Source organism: Tauraco erythrolophus, chromosome 16, assembly GCF_009769465.1.
Source record: "Tauraco erythrolophus isolate bTauEry1 chromosome 16, bTauEry1.pri, whole genome shotgun sequence".
Taxonomy (NCBI): Eukaryota; Metazoa; Chordata; class Aves; order Musophagiformes; family Musophagidae; genus Tauraco; species Tauraco erythrolophus.
Genome location: NC_141480.1, coordinates 11,808,255 through 11,832,305, shown reverse-complemented (window position 1 = coordinate 11,832,305; position 24,051 = coordinate 11,808,255). Strand labels below are relative to the sequence as shown.

Sequence of the window (24,051 nt, the reverse complement as noted above, 5' to 3'; positions counted from 1 at the left end):
CCCTGTAAAATAACATCAGTGCTGAAATGCTCAATGAAAAAATAGCCTTTTTTCAGCAGACTGTCCGGCAGCAGAGGGGAGTGCCACTGGTGCATTCTGGGCATCTGGGACTCCTGCAAAGGGAAACTGCCCACAAGGAATAATTGGGGGAATTTTGTGAGTTCCTGCAGAATCCACCACCCCACGAGATTCCTACCGTTATCTGTGATGCTGCACATTAAACAGCGATTTTTAGCCTTTCCAGTGACCCCTTTTCTACAGCAACTGAGGAGAGAAACCACAGAGCTTTGCAGAAGCGTATAAAAGAAAGCTGAAGCATCATCATTGCTTCTGTTATTAACGGAGAAGACATAAAGAACCTGCCAAAGTCGTCCACAGGAGTGGGCGCTGGGCTTTGCAGAGGTCAGGAGAGAAACGTAACCTTCTCTTCACAGCAATATACTCTCCAATCAATGGAAGTTCCCTCAGAAGTACAGGGAGCGGGGTGTGTGTGCTCCTGGAGATCTGCTGAAGGATGTGTGCTACCAGAGGGAAGGCACAGGCAGGACTAGGCAGACATTCACTCTGTTTATACTTGACTAGCTCTGGACATCCTGATGTCTGATGGGGTTCCTCAACCACAGGGACTCCTCTGTGCACTAGATTTCTTTCCCTTGGTCATTCTAGGAAAACAAACCCTGCCTGGTTTAACATCATTTTGACACAGCTTTGCAGTCTCTAGGCTTTGGTATGGCTTTCTACAGGACGGATTATTTCAACTTGGAGTCAGCCTAAAATTCACTGGTGGGAATTTTGGAATGGGAGGCAGCATTCCTCAAAACCACATCTAAATGTAAGTGCTGTGCATCATATGGGGGCAGGGAAACCTCCATCATGTTGTCTGTGAAAATGAGGCTACAGCCTCATTAGCTTTCAGGAAAAGCACCATGTGGAAGTAAATCTGAAAATAGCAACTTGCTGGATTTCTTCAGACTCTCTGAGGAGGAAGATGGGCTCAGCATCACACGGCAGTTGGACTCCACGGTTCTTTCCTGCTTCTGCTTCCTGTGGGACCTTCGGCAAATAAGCTCATCTCTCTCGTCTCCCCTTCCCATGTGTTGAAGGAGGATGAAAGAGATCTGGGTATACTTTCACTTACAGTGATAAGACTTTGATACTACAGTCCTGGGTAGCACTGATAAAATCAAAATGTTGATGCCTGAGACAGAAGATTCAGCACTGGTGCAATTTGTCAGCATGTCATACTTGTTCCCACGCAAAGATGAATCATCAGAGAACAGGGATTTATCATACTGTATCATCGTGTGATGGCAAAACCACCACCATGGACTGCAAGCAAACAGTGAGATCCCAGTTGGAGAGAAGAAGTGGTGAAGTATACAAAATTTTTCCATAGATAGGAATGTACAGGAAATAATCTTGACAATGCAAATGGAGATCCTCTTAGGACTTTTCTACATGTTGCATTCCTTGGGCTACGAACACCATCGCTCCGGCCCTCCTGATATGACATGGAGTCCAGTAGCATCTTGTGCCAAAAGAAAACCCTTTAGCTGTTAGCACTGTCGGGTTTATGACCCACACAGAATCATTTCCAACCATATAGGGTAGTTGGACCTATATGGAACAGCCAATTCATTACGCCATTTAATTTGTGAAATGACACTCTGCTCTTCAAAGTGTTTTACATCCCACACATTGCAGGCAGTAATAAAGAGTAAGAATTAATTAATCCTAGCCATGCCCCCAAGAGATATGTAGACAAACATTAATCTACCGATAGAAATAGAGCAACCGAGGTTATGTGACTTGTCCAAGGCCACAGTATCTAGGACAGAGCCAAGATTAGTTTTGCAGAAACTCTGATTGCAAAGCTCAGTCCTCGCCTCTCATGAAACTTATTTTGAGGAGGAATATAATCTTCAAAATAAATCACCCGTTTAGAAAAAGTCTTGGTTTGTCTTCTGTACTTTATTAGTGCATTGCAAGCACATCCTGACACATGGGGTCAGGCTGTAAATGTTGACTTTGGCAAGTCTTGAGTGTTTATATACACACATATACATATGTATTATATGCAGTCTGTGTGTGAGAACAACAAGGTATCTAATGAAAGAGCTTAGTACCAAATACGCGGAATAACGAGCATCAATGTGTTCTTGCAAAGCTCCGCAGCAGACTGCTGTCTCAGTGAGGACATACTTTCCCACGCCAGCTCGCGGTCCTGCAGCCACCCCGTTATGGAAGAGTCACATCGTATTTAACCCCCCTCAGCCTCACTGATGGGTGTTTTTGGGATCTCACTGGGCAGGACAATATCCAGAGGTAAAAGCTGTCTCAGTGCGCATCCCAAGTGCCTCTCACCACCATCCATGCTTTCTTTCTCTCTGCAGAATTACTGTATTCTGATGATGATATACCCACATCAACACCTACTCTCGGGAGTTGCAAACATCCTTAACGTTCTTCTGTATTTCTACAATTTCAAACAAATTATGTTCAATCCAAAATTTAAAAAAAAATATACCCAACATACCTTTGATTATACCTGTGTATGTTCAGGTGAACTTCTATGTGGCCCTCAGCTACAATCTGAAAAGAAAACTGGAACAACTGAGCTCTATGGGTTCCCTTTATATGGTTTAAACTTCTACACAGACAAGGAATTTTTGCTTTTCTTGTAATTAGTGTGCATGTGTCCAGATTCTAATAATCTTTCTTTAGGTTTTCTTCCCAGTCCTGACCTTCCCATTCGGACCCATAAAGCAGACCAGCACTTCGTCTTTTTGTTCTCAGATGATAAAGTGCTCGGCATTTTGCACTCAGCTTATCTCACACATTTGGGATTTTAATTATCGACACAAGTGCCTTTCCAAAGGCTGGTTGGTGTTTCAGTGTGAAGATTATGTAGGAAAATGAATGTAGAAAAGTGAATTTGTCCATCCGTTCCCTTCACTGTGGTGACTATGAGCTCCACAAACAGTTATGCTATGTTAATTCTAAAAAATACATTTGCAATGTCATCTTTAAGGAGGTAAAACACGTTCAGCTTCAGTTTTGTTTTCTGCTCCTTTATGTATCAGAACACCAAGCTGCCGTGTATAGTAGAGCGCGTGGGGAACCCAGAGCTCAGTCTGTTACCATGCTTTATTTTTTGCGCTGTCTGCTTCCATTTTCCAATGTTCTGACTTACTGCTGGTTGTTTCAAAGACCTACAGTGCACCTGGCAGTGTATGAACCGTAACTCCCTGAACCCACATCGAGATTGCTGCTGAAATAATACAGCCCCTCTAAGCACTAAGCACACAAAAGTCAAACTTTCTTGTCAGAGGATTGAAGTCAGGTGCTGACTGACCGAGTGGCACCGATTGTGCTCAGTTTTGATTTTAACAGGCAGACTGTTAACACCGAGGTGCCTGGAGGATTAGCGGGATACGGATGTAACTCTGAGCGTGCATGCGTTTCTCTCCATGCGCAGACATAACTAACGTAGGAAAGCACGGGAATGCCCCAGACTGCCCAGTACGAAAGCAGAATTACATCCTGCCTCAGCCCAGCCGGCCCGGCCAGGTGGGCCCCCGCCCGACCCCCGCCCCCTCCGCGCCGGGAAGCCGCCCGGGACCGCCGGCTGTGCCCGCAGCGCTGCCCGCGGCCGGCGCGGGGAGCGGTTGGTCCCGCACCCCCCGCACAACGCCCGCGGCCATCGACCGCCCCCGGCCGCGCTGCGCCCGGGCCCGACCCCTGCGGCGGGGCCGCCCGAGGCGCCCCGGCGCCGCCGCCAGCTTCCACCGGGGCTTCGCTCTGCCCCGCCAGGCCGCCGCCCGCCGTCCCTGCCGCCGCCGCCCGGGGGCGAGGAGCGGCCGCGGGCTCCGTGACGCCAGGCCGCGGCCAGGCCCAGCCCGGCCTGCGGGCCGCCGCAGTCCGACCCTCAGCGCCTCGCGGGCCAGGGCCGGGACCAGGACCGGGACTGGGGCGGGCCCCGGCGGGCCGGAGGCGGAGCCGCGCGGCAGGCGGAGGCCGCGCCTCGGGGGCGGTGTTGCAGACCGAGGAGGCGGCTCCGGAGCCATCGCGCCTGCCCGGCCGGCGGCGGAGCTCGGCTACAGGGGGAGGGGGGTGGGGGGGCGGCTCGGCGGCGGGTCTGCGGGCCGGGCGGGCCCCATGGGCGGGTGTGTGGGCTCCCACCACGACTCCTCGGGCAGCCTCAACGAGAACTCGGACGGCACCGGAGGTGAGCGCCGGGTCCTGGAGGGGGGGCGGTGCGGGCGGGCGGGCGGGCCGCCTCCGGCGCCGCGGGGGGACCCCAGGACGGGCGCTGCGGGCCGGGGCCTGCAGCGGGTGCGGGAGCCGTGCTGCCTTCGGCAGCCTCGGGGCGCCGCGCCCCGCTTCCTCCGTCCGGCCCCGCGCGGCCGCCCGGGCCGCAACTTTCCCGGGGCGGCGGCGATGTGCGGGGGGTGCGCTGGGCACCCTGGCCGGCTTACAGCCCCCGGGAGCTCGGTGGGGTGCCCGGGCGGGCGCGGGTGGGCGCACCCCCAGCGGGCGGAGCCCCTCGCTCCGCGGACGCGGCCCCGGCGTGGCGGGGGACTCCGCGGCGCGGCCCCTCCGCCGGCCCGGCGCGGCCCGGGGGCAGGCGGCTGATGAAATAAAGACAGGCTGGGGAAAGGCCCTGCCTGGGGCTCCCAAACTTTGTTTTCCTTGGGCTCAGCTCCTTGTGGTGCGCGGAAAATAATTCTTCAGATAACTTAGATCCTGGCACCGCTGCGGGTTTGGTGTTGGTTTGGTTTTTTTTTCCCCCCCCTTTCTTATTCTCTCCAAGAAAGATGGATGCTTTCCTCCAGCCTAAATCACCCATGCTAAATAATCAGTTTCCAGCGACTTCAGATGCGGGAGCAGCGAGTTCTTGCTCGTGTGCAAGCGCACACCTACTTAGTGAGCGTAGCTTATGTGGAAACGCTGGTGCAGTGTAAGCGGCCTTCACCCTTATGTTTTTCTCTACCTAGATGTCTGAATGATTGCTTTTCCAACGTTCTTAGGTTTGTGGACCCCTGATGTTCTCCAGCTGAGCTGTATATGTTTTATAGTCGTTTTAAGTCAGCCTACCAACAGGACACTTGACTTATAAGTAGTCTTTGCACACGCAGGGTCCACTGATTCCAAGTTGAAAATTGCTGACTTAGGTCTACGTTTTCCCCTGTGCCTTGTGGAATATTATTTATCAGTCTGGATTTATTTCGGATCCCTCAGCTGATGGGTATTCTGTCATATCAGTGCCTTTGCTGTCATTCCATAATGTAAAAAAATGTGGCTCTTGAAATGATATCTGAAGCAGCCACCTGCTGATTAATGCCTGATACATAGTTCATAGAAATACTAGAAAGTCCAGCTGCTAAGAACTGTGTAGGATTTAATCACATGTTGTCATTAAAAGGGATTTTGTAGTTTTGTCTAGTATGAGTCTTGCTTACTCTTCTCTTTTATTAAAAATAAAAAAAAGGGAAGAAGTGAGTTGTCTAAAAACCACATCTCTACTAAGTAGACTGATCAACCAGTAGAATACGCGAGAGTGTCAGTGCAGAAAGGACCAGAGCATACTACAAGTCAAAGAAAAAGAATGACAGAAGTCATCACTTACCCGAAAAATCTTGACCAAGAAATAGCACTAAAAGCTACGCTGACATCTGTTCCGAGAGCTGCCTGTGTAGCTAGGTGTTATGAGGTGAGATCATGTCACAGAAATAGCCTCCTTGGTTTAATTTCCTCGCTCTTATCTTGCCTGTGATGTTGAATGAATGAGATAGGAGGGGGAATATTACCAAGAGTTTGGCTGATATTGTAAAATAGTCTTGTTATGTGCCCAGTAGCAGCACGAGGTGGGCAGTCTCCATCCAAGTTGCCTACAGATTGCTGTCCTGGCTGGACTGACTGGGAGCATGTTTCTGCTTGGTGTTTACACGACGTGACACATTGCTGCTTTGGGGTTAAATAACCTATTGTGCTTAGTGCCTTAGAACAGCAGCTGGGTTTTTCAAGATGTAAGAGATGCAAAATGCATGTCAGCTGGCTTGTGTTGATTCATGCTCTAAGGATAATGTTCCTTAAGGTTGTCTTGCTGAAGTGAGAAGTGATGAAATTTCAGTTGAATTATGGGCTTCTTAGGACTGTCTTAAACAATCAGCTACAGTGTGCAGTAGCCTGTTTTGTAACATTACGTATCTGTTCCTGCCTCTCAACAAGGAAAAAAGGGTGTAGGTTAAGCTGCAAGAACCTCAGAATATCTTTTATAAATCCAGCTCCCAAGATGTCAAAGTCCAGCCTGCACTAATTCTTAGCTTTACAAATTCTGTAAACGTGCCCACACCAAGTATGAAATCTGACTTGCTCTCTCCAGGGAGCTTATGTCTTGAGGCATCAGGAAGGGAACCAGCTGAAGCACAAGCGAACACCATTTGGAGACTAAACCTGTACAGAAAGGCAACTTATTCCTGTTTCTCATACAAGGCTCATTTCCTCCGGCTCCTGGGCTGTGACCTAGTCTGGTGTATTCACTTTCAGATTGCTGTCAATGAGCAGGGCCAGATCATTTATAAATCTCAGAAAGGTATTTTGGAACAGAAGCATCTGCGTTCTAACCAGAACATTGTCAGTGATGGGCTTACTTTGAGGAGGCTTTGTAATTCTCCAAGAAACTTTGCCATTCTGGGGAAGAGACAAGTGGTCAAGAGGTGGATTGGACAGTAATAGCAGTGCTTGATGCTGCATAAAAGTGGGAGCCGGATCTCAAGTCTAATTCATACCGGTCTCAATCTATCACAGTGCTGTGTGGAGCTGGAGAGATCTTACTCGATTGTATCACTGGAGTTGAGATGAGGATTTGTCACATCCCTGTATTCTCCTCAGTCCTGTAGTCAATCGCTGGCACTTCCCATTACTTCTCTACTGCTCAGCAAAGCTGACAGCATGCCTTTGTCTTTTACTATTGGTATTTTTGAAGGTCAGGATGCTTGCATGTATCCGGAGAGCCGTTGCATACACTCAGGTGCGTCTCCGTGTGTGAGACTGAGTTAATAAAAAATACCAGCTCTCCTGTGTGCGTTCCAGTTTATTGCACGTTTCTGTTCGCATTGACCAAAGCAGGAGGAGTCTGTTCCTTAACAAGAATTAACCAGATGCTGCTCTGCCCATCCTGCTGGAAATGAAATGGTCGTGTAGATTGGTACCAGCTGTTCCATTATCACTGTTCTTTTTAGCAAGTTTTCATTTCAACAGAATATTGCTTGTCGTATTTAGGAAAAAGTTCCTGTCTCGACGCTTGGTGCGTTGTAGCCCAGCAGAGCTGTGTTGGGATGGGTGGGTGTCCAGGATGGTGGGGTGGATTTATTGGTGACTCTTTCAAGGAGGTACAAAGAAGAATAGATGATGATTGTTAAATGGTTTATAGACACAGTTGAGTTTTTTCTCCCATCCCTTTAGCTTAGATATGTCCCATTAGATATTCCAAGCTTTCAGGAGCCAAGATAACTGAGTTTCTGCAGGATGGTGAGACTAGGAGAAAAATAGCTGTTCTATGATCACTTGCAGGTTATGCACTTGTGCCCTTAAGTGACGTTTAATAGCTTAGCAGGTATGTTCAGTTTAGCACAAAGAAGAGAACTTGCATTGCCAACTTGCCATCCCCACAGGCAAGTCCTTTTTTGGAGGGCTCTTCTTAAATTTCTTTCCTTTCTTTGGAGGGGAGCAGTGGGAAGGAAAAGGAGAAACAGGAACCCGTTCGTTTTCTTCTGGCAAACTCTTAGCACTATTAGAAGTTGCGTATTACTTTGTCTTGCTTGGTAAAGTTCAGCGAGACAGTTATTTGTGTGGAATAACGAAAGGGCAGGAAATCCAATGTCTAGAAGTACGAGCATGACAAGTCATTACAGATTAAGCCTTTTGGCTGCAGCTGCCTGATTGCTGCTGTGCTCTTCTTGACGTGATGTTCGCTTGCCTGCTGGAGTTCTTATCGCCCTTCTTTGTTATAAAAGACGGTGTTTCTGTTTGAAATTTGTCTTCTTTACTGCTGCCCCTATCACCCAGCAGTGATAGTAGGGACAAGTGGAAATAGGGCTCCATGTTTGACTGACACGCTAGAATAGGAGATTATTAAAAATATAAATTCCTCCCGCATTATTTGATGCAGTGCTAGAGCTTCATTAACTTCTACAAAGCCAAATATCATGCTCAGCCTCTGCTTTTGATAACTGGACAACAGTTTCTTAAATATTTTCTTTAGAGCACTGTGCAGTGCTGCATATCACATGTCTAATTTGAAGTTACAATAACTGCTTTCATGATGCTTCTATGGAAGACTGACCAAGGGAATTTGCATATTAAGTAGTCAGATTTGTTGCTCACAATTGGACTAATACAGTAGGGCTATGCACAGCTTGCATAGGGGGGTTAAACAAGCATCTCATGGCTGGGCAGTTAGTAGCATTTGGTGCCTACCCCTTGCATCGGAGCATACAAAGAATCTCCTGCTTCCAGATTGTATTTTGCAGCGTGTTATAGCTGCTGGTTGCAAGCTGTGATGGTGCATGCCTGCACGCAGCACCTTTCTGGGGTTTCATTCGAGGCTTAAGGTAGTTCCTGCTGTTTTGTAATGCAACCCTGAAATACAGTTCTAGGTATGTTTTTGCAAAAGTAATACTAAATCAGAGCTGCCATTAGCTGTTGGGTCTTACTGTGACTTTTTTTTTAAATTGGAATAATAATAGAAGCTTAGCATGGCTCTTACAACTTGCTCTAAATCTCACCTTGATGCCTGCGAGAGTACGTGTGGTTTTTATCAGGGCTTTGTAATAAAAGTAGCCTTTAATGACTCGGTTTCCTGAGGGCTGGGCACCCACAGCGTCCTTGAGATTACTAAGATCTGTGGATCTTTTGCTGAGAATGCCTGATAATTCAGTCCCAAGTATTTTTCTACTGGAAATCACTTGGATGGTATGATACTTTTCATTTGTAAACTAAGAGACTTTGTTTTGTTTTTCAGGTGATAACAAGTAACTCTTAGAAAACGAAATAAGGTGTTATTTTTCCTGTTAATAAGGGCTGATGAACGCAGCTGTTCAGTTTCCTTTTTGGCGTTGTTCCTCCATGTAATTGTTTGTTTGGTTTCTAGATGAAGTGATTTGTTTTAATTTCTCTATTTGGGATTTCAGTGTTGAAAGCAACAACGTTGTCCTTCGCTGAATATTAAATATAATAAATAGAACATTCATTATGCTTTGGAGATTTTTGATAAATGGAAAATATTATTAGTTGCCTGTTTGAATAAACTCTAAAAAGCAGCAATCTGCTCTTATTGCAGCAGGTAATATGATTGCTGTTATTTTTCATGTGAATATTGAATAATATAATTCATGAGTCACAAATTATAATGCAGTTGAAGCCAGAAATAAAGATTTGCCTTATATTTAAGTCTTGCCAATTCCTGCAAGTCTTGCAGGTACAAAGAAGGATCAAGTTGGCCACAGCAGCTCCTGGAAAAAAAAAAGAAAATAAATATCTGAAAAACTTCTGACCAGATGACCGTGTTCGAGAAATGAATACAACTGCTCCTTTGCTGTTTTATAAGCAAAAAAGGACTGTGATACTTAAGAGGGTTTGATGTAAAAAGCGCTTTTACATGGTGTTGTAGACAAATGCTGCATATAAAAGTCACTTTTTTAGGCAGTTGTTTCCAATTTGCTACCTCTGCTTCACTGCCTTAATATTCAGACTCCTTTAATGCAAATACTTCAGAGTTCTTTTCCCCTCTTAGTCCTTTTTTTTTTTTTTTTTTCCAAATTGCTTATGTCTGCTATAGGAAAGCACACTGTAATGGCCAGTCAGTCCTTCATGATCCTCCTAATTCTTTCTCACTAGATTCAAAATGACTTTTGGAGTGTGGCTGGTGCGATATGTCCATCCTCTCCTGCAGACAAGCCGGATCCCAGCACATCCTCAGCCATGCAGTGTGGCTTTCCCAAGTACTGCTCTGAAAGAAAATGTAGGAGAGGCTTGGTTTTCCTTCCCATGGTGTGTTCCCTGAGAAGAGGCGCAGCTGGGTGTGCGGCCATGAGCTTTCCCTTCCCAGAGCTGGTGGCATCCCTGTCTTGGGAAGAGAAGAGCATTTCTGTGGAGGAGTTCTGCTACCCAGCAGCCCAGGTGGCATCTCTTGGGTGTGTAGTGCCTAAGTGGCAGCTTAAAGGCAGGAGCAGTTGGTTTACCTTCATCTTTCCTCCATGCAGGTGCTTCAGGTGATGTTTGTGGGTTTTCTTTTTCTCCCAGCTGGAAGCTCTGTAGGACTCTTCTTTCTTTTGCAAAAGTCACGTTATGAAATTAAGCCTTTCTAAATCTTCCTAATTCTAGTTTTAAAAGCTACTCCATTTAGACAGCTGTAGTCATTGTAACTGCAGTAAAAATAGAGTAAGTAGACGGATGAGCTGGTCCCCAGAGATGTCTTACCCGTTTGGGATGTTGAATTTCAGCACGCAGAAGGGTGCTGACCTTGGGTGAATGCCAGGGTGATGCGAGTGCTGCATGTGTAGGGTGGACTTTCAGAGGTATCTGCCCGCTTTGTTTACTGAAAACCTATGGGCTCTGCTTGCGCACAGCGATGCAAAGCCTTTGGCATTTGTATCGTGACTTGGCAGTGCTGGCGAGCCGGCACGTCGGGAGCGAGTGCGTGGGGCACGTTGGACCCGCTCGCTGGGGAAGCGCCCGTACCACTGCTGCTGGGGGGAGGCTGGTGCCTGGCATCACTCGGCGTGGGAGCGTGGTGAGAGGGGTTACCCGAAAGCGGAAGGGAAAGGCTACGAAGTGACCCATTCTGAGAAGCGGGTGGAGTACAAGGAAGAATAAAAAAGCTGAAGCCAGTAACATGGTTTTCTGGCTGTTGAATTAAACACCTGACTTGCCCTCTAAGGTTTCCAGTTACAGCTTAATGTGCTGCCTATATGTTGTCTGGCTGAAATCTAAAATTTGAAAAAAGAAATGTTCCACTGCTTGGAAAACGTAAGAAGCTCAGGTTGGGTTTTTGTGGTTGTTTTTTTTTTCCTCTTAAGGGGGGAAAAAAAAAGTTTTTTCCCCTCACATTGTGATTGTTTCCATCGTGAGAAGTGTAGAATCTAATTCAGTGTTTCGTACTGAGTTACCAATATCAGCAGAAGAGCAAAGCATCCAAAAGCAGCATGAGTGCTCATATTGCAGTGCTTGCACAGTCTATGGAAAACGCCTATAGCACAGTATGTAACTTGATATTTTACTGTCTTGACCTGTGTGCAGTAAAATATGCAGGGTGTCTAATGTGGTTTATTTAAGGTTCAGCTGGAACCTGAGTTTTGCATTTGCTGCCTTCTGCTGACCCTGGGCTGATCTCGCAGCTATTAGCCAGGTAGTAGCTGTCTCTCCTGGCACGCTCGGGTTAGGCTTGTGCAATAGAAAGATGGCTAAAGATGGGGCAGTGCAGACTGTGTAAATGGTTTTTCTTCTGTTTCCTACCTTTGAAATAAATTAAAAACTATGTCTGAAATGCTGAATGGGGCCTTTTATGCTACCTTAAATATTTAAAATTACATAAGTAGCCTGTCATCCTGAGACTTCACAGTACTGAGGGATGCAGGGGCACTGCAGGTTCTGCAGGTAATAAGTGCACGAGCAATTAATACATGCTATCAATTTGCAGGAGCTGTTCTACATCCAGTTGACCTATTAGGGGCTAATGTAAAGCATTTTGAAATTGTACTTTATAAAGTAGAAATACTGGTGGGGATGGGGATCCTCACTGCTGTGCTTGTGTATTAGATGACTTTCAGAGCTCCTCCCTTCCTTCTTTTCTCAATGTCCTTTTCTCTTCCCTTCTCCCCCCGCTCCTTAGTGAACATGATTTAAAAGGAAAATTCAAAGCTTTGCTTGAAAGCCGTTTGTGGGAGGAGATGAGCACAGTTCTGAAAAAATGATTCTTCACTTCTGTAGAATTTCAGATGTGATGAAGGATTTTTTTATATATATATATATATCTACGTATATATATATAAAAAGACATCCTTGTGCTGAAGATTAGGTAGATGGGAGGGGGGTTGAGGAGTTTCTGATCTATCGTGGTTTTCCCACGTTCTCAAACATGAAAGAAAAGGCACTTTACAAATGGTAGTGAAGAGTGCTTCAGTAGTTTTCAGCAAGAACAGGTGCTGCCCAGGGGGAAAAGATTAGAGACTAAAATGTGAAAATGTATCATACAATGCTGTAGATTGCATGTTATCGTTGCACATGTTTAATAGGGAAAGTTTACCATTAAAAAAATATATATATTTTGAATCTACTGTTATTGACACTTTTCTATAAACAACTGAAATATTTTTCATGAAAGGAAATTATAAACGTTTTATAGTTTATAGTAATTTATAATAAATGTAGCAACTATAAATAATTCTCTTAGTTCAGACAACATGCGATGTAGGAAGGCGTTTTTGACCTTTTCCCATTAGAGGTGCATGCTCTTTGAGAATACACTCAGGGCCTGAGATGGCATTGGGAGCAGAGTACGGTAGTTTGGGGTTGGAAGCTTGTTACCTTTGTATTTTTAAAATTCAGTCATGGAGTTCAATTTCTGCTCTCACGCTGTGATCAAGGGCACTCTGGATTCATGAGAAGGATCTCTCGTGGCATTTACTTTGTCGCTTTATTTTTCCACTGCAGAACTATCATCTCCTGTGATTTCTTGTCTGTATGGATAAATACAGTCTTTTTGTAAAAAAAGTACCTGCAAAATAGCGGGTAGTACCTGCAGCTGGCAGATGCCATTTTCTCCTGCCAGTTTTTTTTTTTTTGGCAACATGCTGCTGCTTGTGTGCCTGAGCCTACTGCAGAACATCAGGAATCACAGGATAATGACTGGCTGGTGAAAAGGTAAATGGTTTAAGAAAAAACTGCTAATTCACATGCCTCATGTGTACCGCACAAAGTATTTCTTGGCAAAGGTATAGCAAAGCGTTGCCTGTGTCATATGTGCTGGACTACTTAGTGCCTTCAGAGTGTTTTCAGATGCGTCTGCTTCATCCTTGATGTAAGTAAAAGCTGTATACATCAAAATAATGTCCTTAATGCAGGATGCTTAGCTTTCAGCTGTGCTCTTACCTGACGAACGCTTCTGAACCTCTCACGTGAGTCATTGCGTTGCATCCCAGTTCCCCATGGGGGACGAGAAGGACCTGTGAGGCCATGCTGGATGTGGGGAGGGGACACTCAATGTCTCTGAACATGGAAACAGGTTTTAGATGCCTTTTTGGTGCAGGACTGTACTGCAGGTAAGAGTCCTGGTTCTACTGATCACAGGCTCTGGTTGCTCCCCGGTTGTTAATGCTCGGACTGAAGTGAGAGTGAGACGACACAGGCAATAAGTAGTTTGGAAGTGTTAATGGGAAGCAAAGCACAGCATACATGTTAAATAGTTTGGAAGCCATAAACGTTATCTGAAGGTTGGACTAACAATTTCACTAACTCGCTGGATGTATTCACAAGGAGGCTATATTTGGTGGCAGCAGTAGTTAAACATACGTTCAGATGAAGCTTGGCGCTCCAGTCCTTCACACCTCTAAGTAGCAGCATCCTTCGCCGTTCCCGGATTCGGTCTGGTTGCCTGTTCGGGACGTGATGCGAATGCCCTGCTCGCTGAGGGCGAGCGGATCTCTTCCTTTGCGTGTGCGTTCCGTACATCCAGTGCATGTAATGAGCAAACCTGCTGAACGGGTGGTAAATCACAGGTCCCAGCTGAGGGTTAGCACTTTGGGGAGTGAAGAAGGGGAAAGCTGTCAAATGCTATTTAAACTTTTTTTATTTTAAAGAGTAGGAACTCATTTGTGAATTGCATGTTGATGATTTGGCTCAGTAAAATACATAAGACTGATTTTTTTCTTGTGATTTTTTTTTTTGCTGTGTGCCTACAGAAGTACATTAAAAGAACATGGTTTTCTATAAATACAAACAATTATCAAATAAAAATATGTTCTGTAAAGTGCTTATCAATATCAGATATTATTCTAAGACAGGTTTAAATGCTTATTTAGGATAAGTTCTCTTACTCATTTGTGCATTGGTTTTTCACATCTGTAGATCTCCATTGTATCTTTATCCAAATCTAAAACTAGTTCTGGTGCTGAAACAGCTTGAATTGCAACAGAAAGCCACATGTGTATTGAAACCACATTGCTCGGTTGAGGTCATGTGCTTTAAATCAGTTGAGTATTGTATAGCCTCATGCTGATGGTACTTCATGCAATGTCCCATCGCTGCCTTAACGCAACCGAAACAAGCTTGTTCGTTGTACGGAACCAGGACAGTCCAGCTGGTGCACTGATAATACAGCACAAAAATAGCTCCAAAAATACTACAGGCTCGGGTTTTGCCTTTAACTGAAACTCCTTTGGAATGGAACAAGAGAGAATACACGATTTTAGTCTCTCCTCTGGGAGGAAAAAGAAGCAGCAGCATTGTCAGAACAAGCGAGCATGGATATTGCGGTTTGGTATTACAAGGCAATACCGGAATGAGAGTCCTTTAGGTGTAAATAATCTTCTAGTTCTTGAACTCTGACTCATGATAGAGATTTTATAAACCGGTGTGCTTTTCTTCCAAAATGAGAAAAAACAATCCAGCATACAGAAAGATTATTTTCCTGTAAACCTCTAAAACCAGTTTAATTTTATTAGGAGTATCTTTTTTCTTCTGAATGGCATGAGCCCTTAGAAGACCTACCAGGTGCTTCTCAACTGTGACAGAACTGCCTGGGCCACCTCTGCCTTGGGGAAATAATGATGCAAATAACACCATGTGTCCAGATACAGGTTTTCAAAAGCTTTTCTACCCTTTCGTTTCTTACAGGGAGTAACACTACCTAAATACACTTTTTACAGTTAATGGAAGACTCCAACATTTTGTGACCTTGTGGATCTTTCATGGATTCTGTCCTGTTGGTCTCTTCTTAAAATCAAGTTTCCTTCGCTGACAGCTGGAATCGTGCTATTCCTGAGTACAGCTGGTAGTCTGGGTCCTTTTTGGGCTGGCTAATGAATACTGAATAAGTTGAACTAAAGGAACAATACCGGCTCCAGGGAGTTTACAGTCTGGTAATTCGCCCTTACTGGTTTGGTGGAAGCAAGTTCTGCATTTTCTGAACCATTCTTTTCCATTTTTTTGGTCAAGTAAACTTGATCAGAAGTGAATTCTTGACTCCTAACCCTACCATCTTGTTACTGTTTTTACCTTGCCTATTTAGCAGTAATTAATGCTCCAAGGTTCCCATGCTTTTAAGGTACCATCTCACTTCTCCATTGATTGGCTTTGTAGTCCTTCACTCACCGAAGTCTGGTAAGATGTCAGTTGAGCTGAGTCGTGAGACTTGTGTGTGCTTTGTCTCCTGCTGATGTCTCATGCCCTCCCTTGTAGAACAACTGGTGTGTCGTGCACCTAATTCTCCTAAAGGCCATTCTTTCTCATAATTAGATTTAAGTTGGGGAGGAAGAGGAGGAGAAGTCATGGCTTGTGATTAAATTACCACTCTAGCTTTTTAGGCAGCTCGAAAAGTGAAATACTCCACTGATTTTTGGAGAGTTAGTGTCCAGCAGTAGCGAAAACACAACTTCATTTGCAATAAGAGGAATTTGGGTTCCTTGTTTAACATAGTGGGTGTCATTTAGACCTGCTGGTGGAGACTTCCAAGCATTTTTGATGCAAGTCAGTTATGCAGAGACTGCTTACCAAACCATCTGGAAGTAGAAATTTGAGGGTTCATTAGCTGGTGAAGCCCAAATGAAGTACCCGCCTTGAGCCCATCCTGTTGATGGGGTCCAGATGACTGTTTCACTGTGGAGGAGGGATTGTGCATGCGGAACGGATGGGCTCTTTGACACTTCCTGTTCCCAGTTCCCAGCCTTCATCTGTTCCAGGACATGATCAGTCATGAGCAGTTCTCAGGGAGCAACTTTTTCTCCAGAATTTGTAAGTAAATGTATTTAAAACAGCACTTACCACAGCTTCCTCAAAATACTGCATCAGAAAATAAACAAGTATTTCCTCTGCATTCTATGTAACTGTTCACTTACGGAGTATGACTTTTTCTGACTTTATTCATCCCAAAGAAGACAAGTGTTTTATCTTAGGAATGCAAGTGCAATTTTTTTATTCCAATTATGTTCTTTCTGATGATTATATTCAGGGAAAACGGTATGCTGCAGGACTATGGAAGAAACAACATTAGCATTTTATCTTACTGCAGTGGGAAACTTATTACCAGGAGTTAATAATTTGCATTGAGCTCCGCATTAGTTAGGAAAATATTGTAGATACTTGGGGGTGGGGGAGGAAGCATTTCAATTCCTGCCGGTGTCCTACCTTGTTAACGTCTTGTGATGGGCTACATCCAGAGATACGCTGAGCGCTGCTATCTGATCGTCAGCCCCGTTAATAAAGCAGGTTTTTTTTAAGTAGTAACAATTCAACTTAAAACAAGGTTGTGCAAAGTCCAAGATGGCAGTGTCAGCAAAGGCTTCTGTATTTCTAGTTCAGTGCTGTGTCAAACAGAATATTCTGTCTTAGAAATTCTACCAACTGATCTAATCTTGTCTTAAGGCTCTTTCCAGGTTTGCCTACTCAAGTATGCTGTTGCTATCTGATTGCTCCGCCTGCCAAATTTCCAAGCTGAATTCATCTTCCATTGACAAAGTGCAGTTCTAGCTGCTCAGTGCAGTCACCCTTCCTTCTTTCACATGTCTCACTTTGTTATTATAAATTAATATGAGGATTTTTTTCCAGCTGAAGGAACTCTTACCTAAATCTGAATTGCATGGCATCTGCACCATTTCTTTTCTTGTTCTTATATTGAAACTTTTGAACTTTCACTTCCTTATGTTGCAGGTCAATAAGTAAGGAACTCTTTTTCTCATAAAACAAGTATTTTTCTGACAAGATATTTCAGTGCAATCATTATATTGATGCTAAATAATGAGCCCCTGTGAATGAGCTCTTTTCAGGTGGGAGAGCTGGAGTGAGTGCTGCTGTTTTCTGGTGTGTTTTTCTCATGCTCATCCTTGGCTTTTACACAGGTCAAAACTTTTGGATTACACAGGTTTCCCCCCCTCACCCTCTTCCTTTATGGCTAATATTACGGCCTGCTCTTTCTGTGGAAGTACAGTTGAGGCTCATTAACTGAGTATTGGGTTCTTTATTGACCAGTCTTTAAATGTTCCTGGGGCTAGCTTTTCCAAGCAGTGTGATGGCTGAAAATATGTATTTCAATGGCTTTCTTGGAGTGGCAGTTTGGATTGAGAGTTTGGGATGGTTTGGATCAGCTCCTGCAGTTCCAGGTGTAGGTATGTAACGAAGTGGAAGACAGAAGCTCTTGTTTGATAGCCCAGGGGAAAATGCTGTGCTTCGGGGAGGGGAAATTACAGCTTTGTCATAGAAACACGTTGGTTCAGAATACTAGAGATCAGTCTTCCAGGTTTAGTATGAAGAGAACATGAAAAGAGGATTATTCTTCCTACTTGATTTTTCCAACTGTCTGTAAGTAGTTGGTATTCGTCTTGGACATACCCCAGTGAAGATTACTTTCCCCACAGCACAGGAGTCTCTTGTTTCTTATTACCTTTCTGGTTATGATTTTTAACAGCCTCTCTTGCTGTAGTGCCTAAATATTGCTGTAATAGGGAGGGTCCTCAACACTGGACATGGTTTTATGAACCAAAGCTACAGCTTAAAAAGTAAGCAGGAGAGAAACTACTGTTGGAAGAAATCAGTGCCTGGGGCCTGGCCTGGGCTGAGCAGAGCTGCTCAATCTGCTCGAGTCTCGGCGTATGCTTTCTGTTCCTAGTTTTTCTATAGGTTTTTAAAAGCAAGGATGCTTAAATAATTTCTTTATTTTTGTTCTATTCACTGAGGGGTCAGAATAGCTTTCTTTCATGTTTATGGTTTGTTTGCTACTGTGGCAGAGTCCAAAACATAGCCTCAGTTCAACTGGGTCCTGGGTTTGAGGTGCCCTCCATCAGAGCTGCAGAAGCAGCACTTCATGAGCGTGGTTTGCTCATTAGAGCACAGTAATTAGTACAGTGGGCTGGGTGAATCAGGAATGTGCTTACGTCCAGCCAGATTTGTGAATTCTTCTTTTAACTGCTATAGCCAGCAATCAGTGTTTTTGGGTTTTTGTTTGTGTTTTTTTTTTTTTTCCCCCCAATGCTTTTAGAAGTCCCTCCACCTAAATGAAGTAGTTATATTTGCCCTGAAAACTCATGGGAGATTGGGGCTCTTATTTTCAAGTGGCTGAAATGAGAATCTCTTCTTTGCTAATGCATTCTCACTCATTACCAGTCAAAGTTCTCATCCTTAAATTTGAATCTAGGTTTATCTTCCCTTCAGGTAAGGGGAGAGGGGGTGAGAAGAGGGTCTGTCTAATACGAGTTCTGCCTTAATTCACAACTAAAGACTTTCTGTAGAAACTTAACTCTCAAGTCCAGAATCAACACACACCTATTTTAATCTGCTATTATGGCACTTAAATGTCTTAAATTATGTGAAAAAGTAGGAAAAAGGCATCTGTCCTGACAAATGATACTGCTTTTGCTTGAGTAGGTGATAACACTGGAAAAATAAGCTCTTTTGAGCATTATGGTGAGTACCTTTTTAGAAAAGACAAGTGTAGCCCACGGTCCCGACCTACTTCAGCTATTACTGGGTGCGTAATACTGTTGCCAACATAATCATTGCACTACCAGTTTTTTAGCTTGCTCTGAGTTGTTGAAAATTAAATGCATTTTAAATCAAATTATGTTTTGTAGTGATCCCTCCTTTTGAAAGGAAGAGGAGTTACTTAAGGGATGTGCTGTTGCATCCATTGGAAATGCTGCCCTTCAGTACAGAACAAGCATCGCTTAGTCCATTAATAGAGCTAAAGACTTCTGTGCTCGGGGACTTTTGAAAGAGATCAAATGAATTTGCTAAAGATGGAAAGGCTCTGGCTACTTTCATCTGTCTTTATTTTAGCAATTTAAATGAAGAGGGCAGTTTCCTGTGCCTTCTTGAAGATCCTTCCATCTCATGGAGGGTAGCAGACTTCTGCAGAAGGAGGTTCATAGCAGAAGCCGATGCCTCTGCTCAGTGTTGCTTGGAGGAGGCTGCCTTGTTTATGGACATAATTTGGGTGCCTTCGGTTAAACACTTAAAGTTGAACTGCATCGATAATCCTTGACCACAGGCTATAATAGGTCTCTCTTTTTTTTTTTTTCCCCCTGAGTACATCCACAGGGGGTTAAAATGGCCTTGAAAGGACGTAGTATTAAGGCTTCTTTGTTCAAGTGCTCCCATTTAACAGTAGAGTTTTATTTTTGCCTGGCTGTATGAGACCTGCATGCATATATACAGGTTGCAACAGAGGCTTGCGTGTTTTTCATTTTAGGTTTAGGTTAGAAAGACAAATAATACCTTTCTAATCATCTACGATGTGTTGTGTCCTCATGTATTATAATTTATCTCTAACTCTGGAATAAATACGGTTTTCTTAGCAAAGGTGCACTTGAAAGGTAGGAGTTCCTTATGGCTAAGAGGTTGGTATGTATAATATAGCCAAGCATACATGTTTTTTCAAAAGACAGCTTGGTCTTTTGAAGTTGCCTGGATATTTTAGTAAATAGTACGTAAAATATTGTGAATACACTTTGTGCAATTTTAACAAAATCCTACTTGCAGATGAAAGTTAATAAAAGTTCCCTATATTGAGTTGTTTTGAAGCGTCACTTATTAAGATTTTGTTTGTTTGTTTTGCTTTTTAATATCCAACCTGTCCTGTAAACTATATCAGTATTAATCTGAACACTGAGAAGTAACTGAACTTGTAGAATATCCCCAACTTGTCCTCTGCTAAACAACCAACCAAACAGAAAACCACCCCAAACCCTTGAATGCAGAGTCTGTGTTCCGGACATCCCCATATGCTGCTGGTTCTTGCCATCTCATGTTATACACAAGGAGTGCGCAAAACAGGAAATTCTCTGCATTTACCATCAAAAGAAGCATAACTCAAAGGTAATTGTGCTAATTAATGGTGTAATTATTATCATTAAACTGTTGTTACTTACTAAATTATGTAGCAAGGCAGTATAGAAAGTAAGCGCTTAGTCTGATTACAGAACAATAGTTAGCAGAATAAATTAATTCTTGGGTATGATTTGTTTCCCTTCCTTTGGGAAACAAACAGGAGTTTTGTTTAACCTGTGTGATGAACCCTCTGATTCTCTGTGATGCTCAGTCTCTTTCCAAAATCTTTTTTACCTTGGAGATTACAGTTGAAAACAGGTTCCAACTATGAAAACTCAACTCGTGCTGTTTTTTAGCCTTTCTTCCAAGATCTGCATAATTAAATGTCCATGGAAACCAGAGGCAAGAGGAGGGATGTCACCCTGTCAGTGTAGAGGAACAGCCTACAGAAGAGATGTGGCACCTTATGGCATGGGAGAGGCACTGCATACCCTGTGAGACACGGGGTGGGACGCATGGATGAGGGGGGGGAATTATCCAACTTTGCCTTTACTCAGAAGAAGGCAGTCTTTATCCTGTTCCCGTGCTCTCAAGTGGTCCTAATACAGGGCTTCCCTCTCTGAACTGCTCTCGTTTCTGGGTTTTGGTTTTCTTTTCCTCCCGTGTTTTGCAATCTTCAGCTGGAGAGCAGAGCTGTCAGTCGATTGCTTTAAGCTGCTCTCGGGTCCCCACAGCTCCTGTAAGTAACTGCTTTCGCTTTATCACTTAATGCCGTCACTTCAGCAGATTCCAGTGTCCACTTCAGATTCTGTGGCTTTTTTTACACATTATTTTAAGGCAAATTCCTGTCCTTCACATGGAGGGAGAATAAAATGCAGGTTTGACTCCACCAGAGTTTTTGACAGGAGTTCATTTTCAAGCAGGTAGTTCCAAATTTATCTTTGTTTGTTCTTCACCATATGTTCTAACCTCTGTTGGGGGCAAGGGGAGGAGCAAACTTTCTCAGCATCCCAAGACAACTGCTGGGAGCTCCATATCACTCTTGTCTGAGAAGCCCAAGGGTTGCACCTTTGAGCTATTGATGCTGCTTGGCCTTTACACTCATTCATAGACCTTCCAGCTGCTGAGCTTTCTCCAGTCTTGGCTGTTGGAGTTACTTGGAGAATGATTGTCCAGAAGAGCAGATAAGAATTTAGTTTCAAAATTGCTTATTTAAAAATCCAACTTGCATCATCACTTCTCCTTAGCTGTTTTTTTCCCTGCTTGTTTTAGCTAGCATGCTGTTGAACTCAAGGCTGGAGTTTGCTTAGGCTGTGAGCATATGTACTCCCATCAATAAATTTTCACACTTATTAACGGGATCGTGGATCCAGAAAGTATTGACTATAGAAGAGAAGTAATTGAATGTTTTTGACTTTCACTGGGGTGTTAAGCCACCAGTCTGTCAGAATTCTGCCCTGCAGAAGTCCAGTGTGCACGGTCAAATGTACGAACATTGAAATGGACCTAGTTATTTTGGTACCTCACTGGGTGGGAGCACCTGGAGGCTCAGTGATGTGGTCATTTAGCTTCTGTGGTCATACTGATTTGTTAATGTTGTGACAAATTACTTTTTGCTGATGGGAACAAGGGACAATAGGGAAGGAGGATGAGTCCTGCTAATTTAAATATCGTAGCATGTAAAAACCTCTCTGGATGAAGCACCTTTTGTGCCAAGGGCAGCTGAAATATAGAGGGGTTTTTCTTAGGTTGGAGGTTTTTTTGCTTGTTTTTAATCAACCTACCTGCCGCAGAAATGAAGTCTCACCCTTGCAAGGCCTTGGGGTTTTTCATCCTATGGCTGTAAACTTGCCAGGAAGGACAAATACTCCAAAAAGATGGGCTTGGTGGTAGATGGAAGACCAGGTCCGTGTTCTGGGGGAGTCTTGAGTGATGCTATGGTGTCATGACTTGTGCTGCATGACCTTAAAGTATAAACATCAACAAGTGGGGAACTCAATTTTTCTGCTCCTAAATCACTGGTGTGCTGGTGCTGTGTACGGCAGGACTGACTTATCAGCTATTAAAGATGGTTGAGAAGTTACTTTGCAGAAAGAAGCTTGACATCTGAGGAGCATCAAGAGCACATTATCCCACTGTTAACCTCTGTCCACAGCTGCAGGTGCTCAGCACAGCTGTGTGCCCAGCTTGGCCTCGTTCGGCTTGCACTGGCAGATACACTTTCCAGAAATTACCAGGGCATAGTCCCTGGGAAAATGAGTGGTAGGTTTTAGTTATATGCTAAGATAAAACACTTCTTAAATGGGAGCCAAGTTGAAAGCATCTAAAAATTGATACAAAAGCAATTTGTAATGAGTGTTAAATGGTAACTTTATCATCAAAAACTACCTTGTAAAATAGAGCTTAGTAAAGCAGCAAGTATCATTCTGAGAAATACGATTTCTTAGATTAAATCTTTAAATGTTTACTTACGCGTCTTTCCCCTGTTCCTTAAACCAAGCAATTGCCTTTCAGTTTTCCAAATGGCACCTGTGGAATGTAATACAGAACTGTAAAATTAAATCATTAAGATAACGTATGTTTGGTATGTGTGTCAGGTAAGATTCCTATTTTCAGCTTATACTGATCTCTTAATTAACTGATGAGCTTAAGTAGCTGAGATACAGTTATAGTGCATTTAGTTAATTGGCTAATGTGAAACTTTATTCCTGCCAATAACTGTGACACTGGAATAAATTCAAGACGTGGTGTTAGATCCTGTAACTAAGCCAAGTTAATCATTGGTCATTGTAAAAGCAGTTACCAACTTGGAGGCTTTTTTGTTCGCTCCCTTCTGGAATTTGTGACTGCTGTGCATGGCAGAAGTGACATGGCAAGGAACGCCGTGTTCACTTAAGTATTTATTAGGAACATTAAATTGACCATCTGTCTTATGCATTATACTTTATATTACACAAACCATGTTAAACTTCAGATGTTGGTGGAAGGGTTTAATGCAACATAACCTGACAGAAACCTACACTGTGGTGAGGTGGGATCTGAAAATTGTGCCAACTTCTGCAGCTCCTCCTAAGCAGTTTTACTTTAGGGGAACTCTGTGGGTTTCTAGAATCTCTGTTTGTTTTAAAATTTTCCTTGGTGGCACTGAGCTTTAGTGGTGACCTAAAAAGGTTTAAATTATGTTGAAACTAGTTCTGAATCTCTGTGGTGCTGGCAGAGCTTCTTTCTATGGGAGCACCGAAGCGCCCCAGCTCTTTCCTTGCTGTCCTTCCTCCTGACCGAGCGAATGGGCTAAGAGCTGCAGAGTCTGGGTTTCCTTGTTGTAATAAAGTAAATTCACTGGTGGTATCATCCAGAAAGTCTTCAGAAGTTGCAGCGTCACGTGTACACATGCTGCACGCGGGTCTGCCCAGGAGGGTGTGCCGGCTGGCTGTAGCCAGGGTGGAGCCGGCTGCGTTGTTCAAAGAAAATTATCAGCTTAATATTTTTTATAGCTCTGGTGGAATGAAAGATAAGACTGCCTTTGATTTTTTTTTTTTGTTTGGTGTGTTTGTTTTTGTTTTTTTTTTAAATGGAAACTGTGCTAGGGTTGGAAGTACTCATGGCACGTTAAACGCAGACCAGATGTACAGCAGATGTTCCCGTCTGTCACTTACCGAACTTGGAGCGTTTGTGATGACCTTGTGTGGCCGGTCTGTGGCTGCGTGACAGAGGCTGGCGCTGGCCACACCGTTCCCATGGCTTAGGCCAACATTAAAGCAAAGCTTTGCTTTAAATGCTGCTAAGCCAGACCTTGATTCGTGCCTTGCTTGAAGCGCGCCAACTTGGCTGTTGGCTTGCGGAGAAGCGCCTGCAGCACTTCCAATTGGAAGTTTTTTGACGGGAGAGATTTCAGCCTCCAATGAACATCTTTAAATCTTTTCTTAGCAGTTTCTATAGATGTTTATTATGCAGTGGTCAGGAGGAGAACATTATCAAGGGGGGAAGAGGACTTCTGAGCCAGGACAGCATTTC

At 43.9% G+C, this 24,051-nt stretch overlaps 1 protein-coding gene across 1 annotated transcript in view; it reads left to right on the top strand.

Moving 5' to 3' along the window:
• Window positions 1-4,158: 4,158 nt before the first annotated feature.
• Window positions 4,159-24,051, top strand: part of UBTD2 (ubiquitin domain containing 2) — a 55,193-nt gene continuing 35,300 nt past the window's right edge. The window contains exon 1 of the mRNA XM_086621641.1: window positions 4,159-4,228. Coding sequence (XP_086477767.1) covers window positions 4,159-4,228 — 70 coding nt within the window. The remainder of the gene's footprint in view (window positions 4,229-24,051) is intronic.